The sequence below is a fragment of the Siniperca chuatsi genome, linkage group LG14, assembly GCF_020085105.1.
Source record: "Siniperca chuatsi isolate FFG_IHB_CAS linkage group LG14, ASM2008510v1, whole genome shotgun sequence".
NCBI classification, from domain to species: domain Eukaryota; kingdom Metazoa; phylum Chordata; class Actinopteri; order Centrarchiformes; family Sinipercidae; genus Siniperca; species Siniperca chuatsi.
In genome coordinates this window covers 8,500,925-8,516,384 of record NC_058055.1, presented here as the reverse complement: position 1 = coordinate 8,516,384, position 15,460 = coordinate 8,500,925, and the positions used below count along the sequence as shown (strand labels likewise).

At 40.4% G+C, this 15,460-nt stretch overlaps 1 protein-coding gene across 4 annotated transcripts; it reads left to right on the top strand.

Annotated features, from left to right (window-relative positions):
* LOC122888573 (protocadherin alpha-C2-like) lies at window positions 1-8,121 on the top strand. 4 transcript variants are annotated; one of them, XM_044223198.1, is made up of 3 exons: window positions 1-2,628; window positions 4,360-4,396; window positions 5,370-8,121. In XM_044223198.1, exons 1-2 carry the CDS (start codon window positions 196-198, stop codon window positions 4,369-4,371), a joined length of 2,445 nt encoding a protein of 814 aa, XP_044079133.1. In that variant the 5' UTR covers window positions 1-195; the 3' UTR covers window positions 4,372-4,396; window positions 5,370-8,121. The 4 variants fall into 4 exon arrangements, with proteins under 4 accessions (XP_044079133.1, XP_044079132.1, XP_044079131.1 ...); XM_044223197.1 differs by having other exon boundaries at window positions 5,367-8,121; XM_044223196.1 differs by lacking the exon at window positions 4,360-4,396.
* Window positions 8,122-15,460: the final 7,339 nt, after the last annotated feature.

Sequence of the window (15,460 nt, the reverse complement as noted above, 5' to 3'; positions counted from 1 at the left end):
CAGATGCTGCCTACGCCCCTGCAGAGCATTGCTGTGCGAGCCCCGCTCCTCCAGCGGTACTGTACTGTGCATGGCCTACTGCAGCTACAGCTCCAACGCGTGGAGGCAAGAATGACACCGGCGCTCCCCTACATCAAGACAACCTGATCGTAAGGACGGATCTGTTTCATTTCTAGATTTAAAAATACCACAATAATGGCGCTTGTCATTGCACCTTTACGGACACGCTTGATCTCGGCTGTTTTTACATTCATTACACTATGGGGATGTGCGCTTTCCATCACTCGGTACTCTATACCGGAGGAGATGGAAGAGGGCTCCTTTGTTGCCAACCTGGCCACAGATTTGGGTCTGGATGTTCGCAGTTTGGTGCAGCGCAGAGCAAAGCTCGATGTCATTCACAGCAAAAATTACCTTGACATCAACAAAGAAACAGGGGAGCTCATAATCCGCGAGAAGATAGACCGGGAAAGCATATGCATGACTAAAACAACCTCGTGCTTTCTGAAAATGGATGTCATACTTGAAAACCCAATTCGCATTTTTAACATCGAGTTAGAAATCATGGACATCAACGACAACGCGCCTGTGTTTCGCAGAAGGACAATACACTTGGACGTTTCGGAGGCAACCCCTCCCGGTGAGAGATTTTCATTGACAAACGCCGTGGATGCGGATGTGGGGGCGAATTCAATCAAGACCTACTATCTCAGCAAAAGCAAATACTTCAACATCGATATACAAACTGGCAGGGATGGCTCCAAATATGTCGATTTAGTGCTCAACGGTAATTTGGACCGAGAGGAGCATGCAGTTCATAATTTGATTTTAACCGCTGTGGATGGAGGGGTGCCTCCCCGCTCCGGCACAGCCAGCATCATTCTTAATGTCCTGGATATCAATGACAACGCCCCCATGTTCAGTCAGCCGGTGTTTGCAGTCAACGTTTCAGAGAACTCGGCTGCAGGGACAGTGGTCATGACCTTAAACGCAACAGACTTGGATGAAGGCACAAACGCTCAGTTAATATACTCATATACACTGTACACCTCAGAGAAGACTCAAGAGCTCTTCTCACTTGATCCAAACTCAGGTGAGATCAAGGTGAAGGGGGTGATCGATTATGAGGAGAGTCAGAGTTTTGAGATGCACATACAGGCTCAGGACAGAGGGGCGAACCCGCGCTCAGGACACTGTAAAGTCATGGTGTTCATCACAGATCTGAACGATAACTACCCTGAGGTGACCGTCAAGTCTGTGAAAAGTACACTGACTGAGGATGTCTCTGTAGGGACACTGATTGCAGTGGTCAGTGTCAGTGACAGGGACTCTGGGGTCAACGGGGAAGTGGAGCTCACTTTGAATCAGCAAGAATCTTTGCCGTTCCTCTTAAACAAATCCTCAGAGGGTTACTTTGAGCTGCTGGTTTCAAAGCCACTGGACAGAGAGATAATAAGCAAATATGACATCACACTGAGGGTGACAGACAAAGGCTCGCCGCCCTTATCTGAAAATGAAGCCATCACTTTAGATATTCTGGATATCAATGACAATGCACCCGCATTCCCCCAGTCCTTCTACACAATCCATGTGGTGGAGAATAATCTACCTGGTGCGTTATTGACGTCTCTTAGTGCGTTTGACCCAGACCTCAATGAGAACCAGTACTTGGTTTATTTCATAATGGAGAAGGAGATTGTTAACACGTCTATGTCAATGCTGTTCTCCATCAATCCTGAGAATGGTGATCTTTATGCCCTGAAGACCTTTGACTATGAGAGAGAGAGGGATTTCCTTTTCCACATTGAGGCTAGAGACTCTGGTGTTCCCCCGCTAAGCAGCAACGTGACAGTTCACATCATCGTTCTGGACCAAAACGACAACACTCCTCTCATAGTGTCACCTTGGCGGGCGCAGGGCTCTGTCGTAGAGGAGGTGATACCGAGGTCCACAGATAAGGGGCACTTGATAGCCAAAGTGATTGCTATTGATGCCGATTCTGAGCAGAACTCCAGGGTCACATATCAGCTCCTGCAGATCAGTGATGCAACCCTCTTCAGCCTGGATCAGTACAACGGTGAAATCCGGACAACAAGGATGTTCAGTTACAGAGACCCAAGACAACAGCGGCTGGTCATTGTTGCCAAAGACAACGGCGAACCTGCTCTCTCTGCTACTGTCACCATCAAGATAACAACAGTGGAACATGTCATGTCCTTTTCAGAGACCACAGAGTTGCCAATAGAGTATGACGTCTTCACAGACCTAAACCTGTACTTAGTAATCGGTTTAGGGGCTGTGTCATTTCTGCTACTGATAACCATCTTGGTTATTATTGTGCTGAAGTGTCAAAAACCAAAGCCAAAGGCCATCAAGATGCCCCCAGCCAACAGAAACAGTGTGATCAGCAGGAACAGCGTGATCAGCCAGAGAAGCTCCACCATCGCAGATTCCACCCTGATCTCCAGCGATGCCTACTGGTACAGTTTGTTCCTCGCAGAGACCAGGAAGGGCAAAGTGGTCGTGAGACAGCCCATAATTCCCAAAGGAGCTGGGTATTTTGTATCCAGTATACCCAGAAGCATAGGGCCAAGTGAGACCACAGACTCCAGAGCATCCACACTGGAGGTACGTATAAATGAAATGGTAGCTGGGTTTGGATTTAGTGTCATTAATGAACAGGTGAAACATTGTTTTTAAGGGCAGCTTTGGTTGTGTTGAAAAAGGGCAACAGATGTTTGTTAAGGGGGTCAACACAAATGTTTGTTAAGGGGTTCTTACAGTCAACACAGAGGGAACAAGAACAAGTGTTGATGAGGTGTGTTCAGGGACAAACTGTAGTATAAAAACATCTTAAATTATCAGGATTTTTTCCCCTGCAAGACCAACAAATGTTTTGTTGTATTTACTGTGGATGCAAATTGGTAATACTATTAATCATTTTTGCAGGTTGCAAGATGTGCCTTTACTACTGTATGCATGTATTTAAACATAGAAACATTTCCCCTCTAAACATCTCAGATGGTTTTGTTTAAATAACTGTTTGAGGCTTGAAAAGGTAAAATTATTTTGTGATTTATCTTGTGACCCTCCTGAGGGGGCCCGACCCCTAGGTTGGGACCCACTGGACTAAACTACCCAACTGTATGTAAAGCTCTTACTATACAGGCATACATATAAAGTAGTTAAAACTAGCTCCACCTCCACCAGCTACAACATTAAAATGCTACTGCACATTGATGCATCAGTATTAAGAATATAATAATGTCCTATGTAATAGTACCAGTCAGTGGCCACTTTTTCTGCAGAACAAGCACTTTTGTTTTTGATACTTTTAAGTACATTTTGCTGCTAATACTTCTGTACTGACTTACTTATTTAGTTTGAATGCAGGACTTTGTACTGTGTAGGTTTACCGTACTTTTGCTAAGGTCAAGAATCTGAGTACTTCTGCCACGACTGTATCTCTCACATGTACTTTTAAATGCATTTAGGCTGATACCAATGACTGATCATTAATTAATTATTCAAATTATTATTATTATTTAGATTGTGTCTGGGTTATGAGTCTAAGGTTTTGAGAATGGAATGTCCACCGGCTGATATCACTCTGCGGGCAATGACGTTTTTTTGAAATGTGATGCAAATGAAAAGAAGAATGGGCAAAGTGTCACTGAGGTTGATGGTGTAAAAACACTGCATTACATCCAAGATTTTTCCTTGTCATTCTACTACACTCATATATTGATATATACAATATAATGGACTGTAATGCACCTATATCCATGCAACAGAGAAATAAATCTGGGAATAAAGTCATGCTGACATTCATTATCAGTGTATTTCTACAGCAAACTATCTGCACTTTTATTGCATAATTAGGCCAAACAAATACCCCCCCCCAACTAAATTTGTGCCAGTGTTCGATGTCTTGTGTAGTATGTAGGTCATTAATTGCAGATGCATAACACACAATCAGAGCATAACTAGTGGGTGTAAGAGGGGGAGTACTTCAAAGAAGCCCAGGCATGGAGTGCCAAGTGAGCTGCATCATGCTGGCTGGGGTCTGTAGAATCTCCAGCAGCACTTCTGCACACAGTACACTGTTATCAATGTAGATCCGCTGAAACTGATCCAGATGTTGTTTGCTTTTGTACAGCTGGACCTGCAGACTAAACTGAACCAAGTGATCCATTGAAAGATTAAACAATATGAATATGCATAAATGCACAGGTGCATGTGGAGAGAGAGAGAAAGAGAGAGAGAGCGAGAGAGAGATGTGTATGTATTGTAAGTGTGAGTTTGAGTGTCTGAGTTTCACATGTACCACTGAACTTGTCTCTTTTTTCTGTTCTTAAGTACTCAAAATGAAAGGAAGTCCATTCTACAACTGGAGGTATGCTGGTTGCTAACTACATTCTGTAGAGCCACTATAATTGTGTAGACACTTTCTCTCCTTTTCTATTTGGTATACATTCTTGGTTTGGCTCAAAAATCTGGTTTGATAAACTAAATCTTTGGTGTAATCCTTTGGTTAACAGATTTTCCTGATTAAATAGAGCAGAATCGAATATTTCCATTTGTCCCCAGTCAGACTCTGTCCCTCACAAAAACAACACTCTGTTCCAGTGCAATGCTATTGTGAGCACTAAAATTTAAATTGGCCAGTCTCTCAAGTGCGAAAACCTATCAGCTTACTGAGAGCTGAGATTAGAATAAAATTGGCTGCTAGTCAGACTTGTGTTGTGCACATCTGGCTAGCTTGGCAGAGAGTCAGGGCAAAGTGACGGCACAGACAGAAAAAAGGGATTAGGGAATGAATTGTCCCAAACAGGTTCTCAGCATGTAACATACCTGAGAGCAGTGACTGTATCAACTATCCCCACACCCCTGCACATGAGCTCTGTTAGGGCATGTTTCATATTTGTTACCTACAGTAATATGAAGCCTATTTTTTGTTTCCCTCTATAGTTGTAATATTGGCCCACCAAATAGCAACTAGCACATTGTGATGCCTGCTTGTGCATGCTTTAAGTACACCTTCTGCTTCCCTAATGTAGTTTATATTATATTTAGATATTTTACTTTAGCTGTGTATGTTAGTCTGATATCTATGGATGATTTGGTAAAAATTATGAATCCTCAACAACACTGATTTGAAAGAATACTTTGGGGAAAAAATGCACCTAAATATAGAAACAAGTTATTGATTCAGCCCTGAATTTAAATGTCCCTGAGACCTAATGACATGTCAATGATGGTGGCAGTAACCAGTCACAATCTACTGTTGCATGAGTGAGGACTTTCTATAAATTTATATTGAGGTTGAATTTCTGTTTTGGCTAATTCTATGTTCTGTCTCTTAGCAGGAACCCAGAAGAGAACTGCCATGATATAATCATCTCTTCATGGGAGTCTCTTGCTGAAATTCTTCCCTGTGACTCACAACGAAGATGTAAAACAGCTGTCCTCCCTCAGTCCCTCTGCTCCAACTGTTCATTCTCGCTAGCTCCTCCAATCCCCCGTACAAACATCGACCACTAATCACCTCAGCTTTCTTCCTTCTTTTCTCTTTTAAGCATGAATCTGCATGATTCTACAACATGTTCAAAATATTTGGACATAGAATTGAAATCATTTATGGCAGGATATTTGGACATTTTTAGAGTTGCCTCATGTAGTAAATCATTTCCTCTTTAATGCTCTGAAACTCCTCAATGGACAAATTTGCCTTCACTCCAGGGTTTACGCTGTGTGCTGTAGTTCTAGAAACAGTAGCTCGCTATATACGCAAGTCGCCATCATGCAACCTTTTTTAAGCAAAAGTTCAAAACACGCCTATTCACAAATACACATATGAATCAGGGTAAATATAATTCTTCCATAAATCTGATAAATACTGAACTGTAGCTGGTTATGTCACTGATTCAGGCTTTGCACTTGGTGTTTTCTTTTTTGAACAATGATTTCTACTGTATTGTGAGTCTTGCTGTTTAGCAAGGCTCATACTGTCATACTAGTAACTTGCCGATGAAATAACCAATGATCGATGATTTTAGATTTCTCAATTTTTTACAATGTTTGTTGTACGCAACAGTGATGAATGTGTGAAAATGACAAAAAAAATAAGGAAAGAAAAGACAGCTGAAAAAAAGGCAAAAACAAACAAACACAGGGGATACATTTTTTCTCTTTTTATTTGATTTTAGATACTGTAGTTGTATAAAAATGAGAATGAGGTCTGGTGTGCAATTATAAAGCATCTGACCAGGCACACAGTCATCTGGCTGTATAGGGGAGACACGAATTACACTGCAATATTGAATTTTCTGAACCATGATCATGTTCAGGTTCAAAATCTAGTGTACACTGTTTCAGCCTGTCTCTTCTTGTTGGGGTGAGTGAGCGAGGGTGCATGGGGGGGTCCTCAGATCACATTTTTATTCAGAGCCACTCTGACATAACAAATTAGGGAGGGGCCAGAGTGGGCAGCATGTAAAACATTGAAACATGATGAACCATATTTTTCAAAACAGGGTCAAATGTCAGGTCAACGTTCTTTGTAACAGGGTTTTGCTTATCACACTTAATATAAGATAAGCTATTATCTTCCCAATCTAATTCTCACTGACTTTCCCCAGGGTGATAAAGCTGGCACTTCAAAATATGAACTGCATTCCTTCATTGCACACAGTGCAAATCGTATTACTCAGTTAAAAAATACAATTGTGGTGGAAATGAAAAAAAAAATTGTAATGATAAATACTCTGTTTATTGAAAAGAGTAAGAATATTAAAATGTATTTATCTTTGCCATGGTACAAGGGAATATAAGGTCCAGGCAAGGTGTTGTTTTATGAATATTCATGTTTTTCTAGATATTTTATGTGTTAACTTTTAATGCTGCTTTTGTGAGCTTCTTCAAGGGCATTTTATGTTGCATATTTGTAGTTTAGTGCATATGATGTTGTTTTGATAGGGTACATAAGTTAAAATTGAATCTAGAGTACTTTTCTTGACCTCAAAAGGTAGCGCTGTTGCACTACTGCAAAGCCCAGGACTTTAATTTCTCAGAAGCAAGGAGCTTATTAGGACCACTTATTACGGTGCTAAATGATCAAATCTAATTGGGTGGGGTCAGGAGGTTGGATGGTGAGAAGGAGAACATAGTGTTAATTATAATTGCAGTATTCTAGTGCTGACTCAGCAAGTAAAAAAAAACCCCACTGCTGAACACATAGACAGTGCATAAAAAAGTATTAAGCAGATGACAGCACTTTGAAATATGCACTGAATCTAAATGTGATTGCAGCACTCACTCAGTAACGCAGTGAAGAGAGAATATTTCTAGATGTATCGAGTCAGTGAAATCTAGCCTCCCTTTTCCTCTCTCGCTGCTGACTGGTGTTGTTGTTACACCAGGCAGCCCAGACATAAACACAGCTGGCTGTCTCTCTGTCTGTCAGACTAAAGATGTCACTTAATGAGGGATCTCTTGCTGTGGAGTACATGTTATGTGTGCGATCGGTGTTTAAAGAATGAATAAATTGCACATAATGATGAGCTCCTTGTGTGCCTTCTGCATTGTAAAAGATATATGTGACTGTTGATGAATGAAATAATGGCATGTCATACAGTATTACAAATTACAGTTACCCCAATGATAAAATACCTTGAATTGCTAAGGCGTTGTTGGATAGGGCCTCAGCCTATTGGTTGAGCAGATGTTCTATTTAGAACCAGTAGATGCATTTATTGTAAATTGAACTGCTTTATACTTTGTGTTTTTTATACAGTAGACTTTTTTGATATCTCTGTATTCACTGTGATCAAATGGCACAGGAGGCGTTTGTGCTTGGCATAGTAAACGTGTGTTATTTCTCGTTTGTGTACACAGCTCAGTTTTTCCTCTGCTAATTTGCCAGTCAGATTGTACAGTATGCTTCGAGAGTTGCATCAAACCTAATCCAGTTCCATCCCACTCAGTAGATCAAAGACAGTATGGGAGAGAATGGTCTTGCTTTATTTTCAAGTCTAGTTAAGTGTCAGAATTAGATGTTGCTTATTTGGCTTAAATGTTCTGCCTGATCATACTAGTTTGAATAAAGATTTTTAATCTGTCTTTTTGTTGTCCCTGTGATGAAAAATGAAACAAAGTTATCAAAAGTGACTTCTGGAATGTGACACACATGCTCTCTCTCTCTCTCTCTCTCTCTCTCTCTCTCTGAAATTCCCTTGCACACACACATTTTGACCCAGTTTCTCTGTATAACGCTCTGTACTAATTCTTGGAAATTGAAAACTAAATAAAGGAGATGTGCCTGCAGTTCAAATTGCAGAAGCAGACAAATAGTAGCTTTGTCAGGATTAGTAAAAGCCTAGAGCCAAATTGCATAGTCTGCTCTTCACTGTGACCACACAGGGCTTTCAGTCTGCAGTCTTGCAGGAGACTGATGTGCGAGGGCCCCATGAATTTGTATGATCTGAAGCAATTCCCTTTCTAATTATCATCAAGCATCAAGTTTGCCTGTGCTGTCTACCTTGGTAATATCCCTGTTCTAAATGGATTTATGTATTATTACTAATTATAGTTAGGAATACAAGTGCATTTGCACACATCCGGGGTATTTGATAAATACAGTATGTTTTATAGTGCTAAAGTGCCATCAGTCATTTTGGAATCAGTGTTCCAATATGTTTTCACACTCCACTGCATTCCAGGTAGAATAATAGAGTTTAGTGAGAAACACTATAGAGATGTAATAAAGTGGTAATAAGTTAATTCAGACACGAAATTCAAAATAGTTCATTATATGTTGGATGGTTGGTGAAGCAATGGTTACCACTCATCTCACCAGCACTTTGCAACACTGGAAATACTATATTAAAGGCCTCAAGGTCTTCTGGTTGCTTGTGCTTTAAAGGGTATGGAAGTAGGTCGGAGGAAATAAGCAGTGCACCTGTGGCTACATTCATGCGTGCTGAGTATCGCTGTAATACTTGCCATCAATTCACCTTCCCAGTGGTCCACATTTTCGGAACTGCCGCTGTCCATGTTGCTGAAAGTGTTGCGCAACCCAGCTGTGATACACTGGGGTGCAAACGACTACTTTTCATTACACTGTTTACTTAAAGGTAAAACTGTCTGTTAAAAAACTCAAAAACATGTGCCCTGCAAAATGTTTTCATACACATGATTTCAGTTATTTCTCTATACAGTATCTTAGGTAAGAATAGTATGTAGGGCAGCTGTGAATAGCCACCCACATTTCTGATTTGTTCAGCAATTCAAATAGTATGAATGGTGTGGAATTAAATGGCAGTTCAGTTGGATTATCAGGCTAAGGTTTCCTTTCACAGTCCAAAGACATGCAGGTCCGTTGTACTGAAACCTCCATGTGTTGGCCCTGTGATGGACTGGTGACCTATCAAATGTGTTTGTTGCTTTGCTCAGTACATGATAGGCTGGAATCTAGTCCCAACATGACCCTGAACAGAAACAGGCTGGTCTAGAAAATCAATGAACAGACTGTGCATGTTGTTAATATTATCTACATTCTGTATGTATATTAGAAGGGGAAGGGATTTTACTGACCACCAGCCCTTTTTGTTGGTGGCAACAAGAGCTTATGTAGCCTTTAAGTGTTTCCACCATGCACTTATATATATCGATCACAGACAAGCAGCAGCACTGAAAAACTTTCCCCTCTCCACAGTAAAGTAGTAGTACAGGCTTTATCAGATGTTGATTTGTGGTCTTGAACAGGTATGCAATTAAGCACCCCATTAAACATCATCAGGGTTTTTATTTGCAGTGCTTTCATTTGTAGTCTTCAGGCCTCGTCATAAATCGCTGTAAAATCTGCCTCCTTCACAATCAGAGACCTGCTTTTGTTTGCATAGAGCTGGACTAGTAGACAGCAGCGTATCGATCCAGTAAATGTTTTTCACTATTGAGTACTCTCTGTCTGTTTCACTACTGAGTACTGGATTAGAATATTAAAAATGAGATTTTCAGAGATGGGTGCAAGCCGCTTAAGCATATTTTAACCAGATTATGTGGATTTGCTCAATCCTGTCTAGATTTGGTCAGTATAAAAGTCAATTTTAAATCAGCGCAAATGTATGTATTTGCATTATCAGACTTTCCAACATGAAACTTAAATTTAACTTAGTCTCCTTTTATATTAATTCATGTAATGTTGGTTTAGTCCTTAATAGTAGTGGTTGGAGGCCAATTCCCTGCTTAAGGCTGTAGATGGCAACAGTCAATTCAAGCTTTGGCATGCAGTGGCATTTTAGCAGAAGGTGTTCTCTGGTGCACTCTGTCTGTGCTTTTAGGCCTGGAGTATGTAGAGGATGTAGGGGTTACTGGTGTGTCATCCTGTGTGAGAAAAGGATTTGGGTAATATCATAATCAGTGCAAACCATAGCTATTACTACACTTGTCAATTTGATGTGATTTTTAGGAAAGCACACTCAAAAATGCTGCAGTTACAGAATAAAACACGAAGGAAAAGTAGTTATATTCCCAGCTTCTTCTAGATTTCTTTATAAGTTTTGGACAAAAGTATCAAGTGCTACTGAATCACTCTTCACTTCTATCAATTACAATTACAACTGCAACAATATCAGTCAAAGTGTGAGACAGGCTGTGGGTGCTTGACCCATTTGTATGAGTGAGTCAGATCAGCAAAGAAGATACCCTGGCTGGAGCCCATGCACAATGGGGTCATGAGTCTTAACACCTAGAGCCTCGGTTTCCACCACAGCTGGAAGGATAAAGTGAAGCGGTCTTAAGCAAGTGTCCAGTAATGTGCTGCTCCAGCAGAAGTCAGCGAGGATTGATGTGTCATTTGTTTTATTTTGTGACTGGGCTGTGTGAAATGATAAAACAGTTATTGCATCGCTGCAGAAATGGATATGAACAGGTTGTCAGTCTGATTTAGAGACATGCGCTGGACAAGACAGGAATACAAATCTATTACTGCATCTGCAAAGTCTGCGATTTTATACGCTAGATCTCCACAGACATCTGTCTTGTTGCCTTCAAATTACATCAGTAAGATCTTGTTTTGATGAGGCAAACGCTTCTGTAGATTAGAGAGAATTTATGTCTTGATTATTGTAATATTTATATATAGAAGTGTATACATGAATGAGGAACATGCTTCACATTCACAGGGGAACCAGTGACTGAAGTAGTCTATGCTGATCTGGTGCCCAGGCTGATGGAGTACTATGATGGAGTTAAGTGCAGTGAGATTTAGGCTCCATCTTGAGTGACGCCTGTGGCAGGTTTTTTATGTGTGGCTGCCCTTGCTATGGGGTCACTGCTGCACTAGTTTGTGCTGGCCATTCTGTGTTGGTTGTTTTAGATGACAGCATGTAAGCTGGAATCCAGCACCAACACTGTAAATTTTGGCAGAATGACCATGTCTGTCTAAAAACTTACAGAAAGCTGGATTATTGTAATCTTTAATACTGCAAGAATCATGTTTGTGAACTTGAATCTTTTAGACAGTTGGTATCACATGCAATGGACAGACACAGACAGACACAGACTTGCTCAAGGTCATTGCTGCTGCCCAATAAAAATAATAAACCTTATTAAAATGCAAATTTGAATAAAGAATATGTAAGGAATATCACAGTGTTTTCTTTTTGGTATGCATAACATGGCTTCCATAGACTTTTCATCATGTAAATAAGTATTGTTTTGTGTGGGGACAATACATCAAGAATTTAGAATGTTGATCACAGCTGGCACTGCAACATACATCAAATTGCTGTTGCCATGGAAACAATTTTCAGAGTCTTATGCAACAAATTCAAAATGGTTCCTATAACCAAGCAGATGAACAATCAGCAGTGCACGTTTAAATTAGAATGCAATATTCTGTCAATTCAAATTCTTTGAATGCAACACATCATTTTTGCATGACTGATAATTTTCAGTAGTCAAGCTCAAACACTAGGAGGTCAGTGGCTGTTCCCAAACTTAAGTACTATGTACTTGCATATGCTTCAGTATAATTTTGCCCTCATTACCATGAGTCTTTCCTGTTCCCATCAACACGTCAGAACAATTGATAATCAACAAACCCGGGCACAGTTTCACATTGAAGAATTCTGCTGCCAGATTAGACTAAACACCTATCAGTTGAGGATCATATTGCTCCCACTGTATTTCATCTCCCTGCCACTGGCAGCCTACGATTCACAAGCTGAAATTTCAGTCCAGTCTAACATCAAGGTTAAAGACACATAGGTCCCTGGGCAGCTTGATGAGATGGAAGAATCAGGGAAATATGCTTTTAATGTGCTTTAAAAATATATATATTTACAGGCTAGTTTTTTTTAACTAGTTTTTTTTTAAATTCTCTTCTATTTTTTTCCTGCTCCTGTTGTGACTGACTTTTGCTGATATCTATATTATAGATATCTCCTGTGTTAAAAGATGTGTTGTTAGGGAAAGCATTAATCATTTTTATAAAAATGACTGAATATTTTTAGTCTAACAACATCTTATAGTGGTCCAGCTTGTGGCTTTCCTCAATTAGAGGCATTCACCCAGTGATGCTCAAGGCTATCAGGACAGCCTTGCCCTGCCAGATGTTGTGACCGACTTTGCTTGTCTGTTTTGGACAGATTTCCCAGACACCCTTCAGCCAAAAATAATGTAGCTTCACTCTCACAGTGACGTGCTGGTACTGATTCTTTATTTTTAGTGGTTATGTTGCTTATACCAAGACATGGTTTACAGCTACTGTTCCTTGTTACTCTACTAAAAGCTATGTGTGTTCCATATTCAGCGGTATCCTTCCAGTTTCCTTTTTGGTACATGAAGCAGTGGCTGCTAATTCATTCACTGCCTGATTGTTGTTATCTCTAGACTCTACCCCAATTTTTACACAAGAGAGCCATGGTTACTGACCTAGCAATCCCTCTTTAGTCAGATTTTTTATGACTCACTTGCTCCGTCAATATGCTTCCATAACAATTCCTGTTTTAGAGATAAACATAATACACAAAGGGATGTTTTCCAAAACTCACACACACACTTTCACACATCTTTATGTATTTTTTTTAATTGTGTACATCACCCTTAGAAAGCAAAGACCATGATGATGTTTGTACCCATGGTGTCGACATTTTCCTCTGTCAGAAGATACTTTCATACAAATACTATATAGATTTCCTCATTATGGGTGGTCCAGTCACATCGTTTCTGCAGTAACATGTGCTTTTCCTCATCTAACTACTACAGCTACAGCCAGATATAGTTTACATTTTAATCTAAGTAAATAGGGATTGTGATCCAAATGGCTGCAACTTCTGGCTTTGACATAAGTAACTAATTAATATAATTAATGTTGGAGTGAGCCATGCATCGTCACTTGATCCATTTTAATTAGATTATGAGTTTAACTGGATTATAATTTTACATCCAAAGATCCCAAACCAGGTTAAATGTATAGGTACAAAACAACTTCCCTTTGCATGTAATTATACAACTGTGCCCAGATTTATCCAGATGCAAAGTGTTGTGGCTATAAGTAATGCCTTCATTCTGTCACGTCACCCAGCCTGAGCCTGAGGAACTGTCCCTGGCGCTGAAGTGACTCTTTAGCTGATGCTTTGTGTGTTCAATCAGCTCTCACGTCCATCCATTTTCTATGGTCACTTAAATTAGACAGGGTCTCAAGTGGCTGGAGCCTATGCCAGCATGCATTGGGTGTGACACAGTGAACACCCCAGTCTGGTTGCCATGTAACACATATAGACAACCATATTTACACCTATGGACAATTGAAATCCTCAAGTGCAATCGTCAATGCAAACTCTGGGACAACATCAATGTACACATTTGCTTGTGTATCCCATATTTTTTTAACATGTGTTTTACTTGAGTTTTGCCCAACAACTGTAGGGCTGGAAAGCTAATTCCTAGAAATTCAGTTTCTCTCTTGAAGAGAGAATATAAAAATGAACCTTGAAAACAGAAAACACTTTTAATGGAGGCTGGATCTTCCTATGACAAAGGCAAATAGCGTCTCCTGCATCATGTGTATGTTGATTAAAACAGCCTCAATATTGATTTATTTTATATTAGGCAATATTCAGCACACTATCAGCCTTCATGTTTCCGTGCCCATATATAACCCCATATCATGTTTCTCTCCGGGACATAGGCTATTCTATAGAGGAGAAATGAGACTTCTGCTTTATGGGGTCCACCACGGGCATCTTAAATACGATTATGTGACCTGACAGTCTGAGGTCTACTACTGACAGTGATCCCTGTGGAGGGAAGGTTGTGATTGTCAGTGCAATGCTTTCTCTGTGCTGCGCGTTTCCCAAATGCTCGCCATGCGGTAGGCTGCGCCGCAGAATAGCTACCGGCAAATTAACCATCCTTACGACTCCAGTACAGACAAAGGAAGACAAACATAAGCCAGTCCCCAAACATGTGTCTGTGAATGTGACCACGTTTTTGCTTATATCTTCCATTTTGGAGGAGGTGGTGATGTTGAATACTCTGCAGATGAGCCGTGACCTTGTATTTATGATCCACCGTGAGTCCAGACAAATGTAACACCGGTAAATTAAATGTTTTAGCCACGTCTTAGGGTTATATTTCAAAAATTCCACCATAGATTTTCAGGCATGTGCTGCACAGCACTTCTGATTCATGGAATGAATGACTTAAGTCGCTGAATACATATATGTTGAGATGGTTATATTGTATGGTCCGCCATTCTTAATTCTGGAGGTGATTTAATGTGTCGGTCGTCTATTAGCTACCCCGACATCACAATGGAGGGATGAGAGGACAGAAATGGGTGGGGAGGGAGGAGGGGAGCTGCGCCACAGTGGAGAGGAGAGCGCTGGAGTCTGAGTGCGCGCTAGGGTGGGATACTGTCCCTCCAAGGTCAAGTCAGCTACATTAAATTACAAAACTTCCGGTTACCGTTTTCAAAATAAATCTTCCATGAGTGAACGCGCATACTGTGTCGCTAAATTTTCAATAAAACACAAACACACAGCTCTCCGTGGTACATGGTTCATGACAATATTAACAAAATGTAAAAGTTAATCAATCAATCAAACAAACTTTATTTCTACAGCACCTTCCAGCAACCGAAACTGAACCAAAGTGCTGTAGAACATTAAAAACAAGATAAAGTCAGCGTTTGTTCATTATACATGATGGCAAAACAGTTAAAAACGTGAAGAAACTATGAGTAAGGAATTGATGAAAACCCTGACAAGGTATGACTGCCAGCCCTTTATTTCGGCACTTAACTAAAAACACTGGAGGGCCCGCTCCAACTCTGTGCTTCCTGAATACGCTCCTCATTTTCTTCCATCTAACTGAACTTGGAGGAAAAAAGAAACTGACACTAATCATTTTATTTTGAAAGGCAAACACTTCTTTTCCGGCTTTAGGGAGGGAA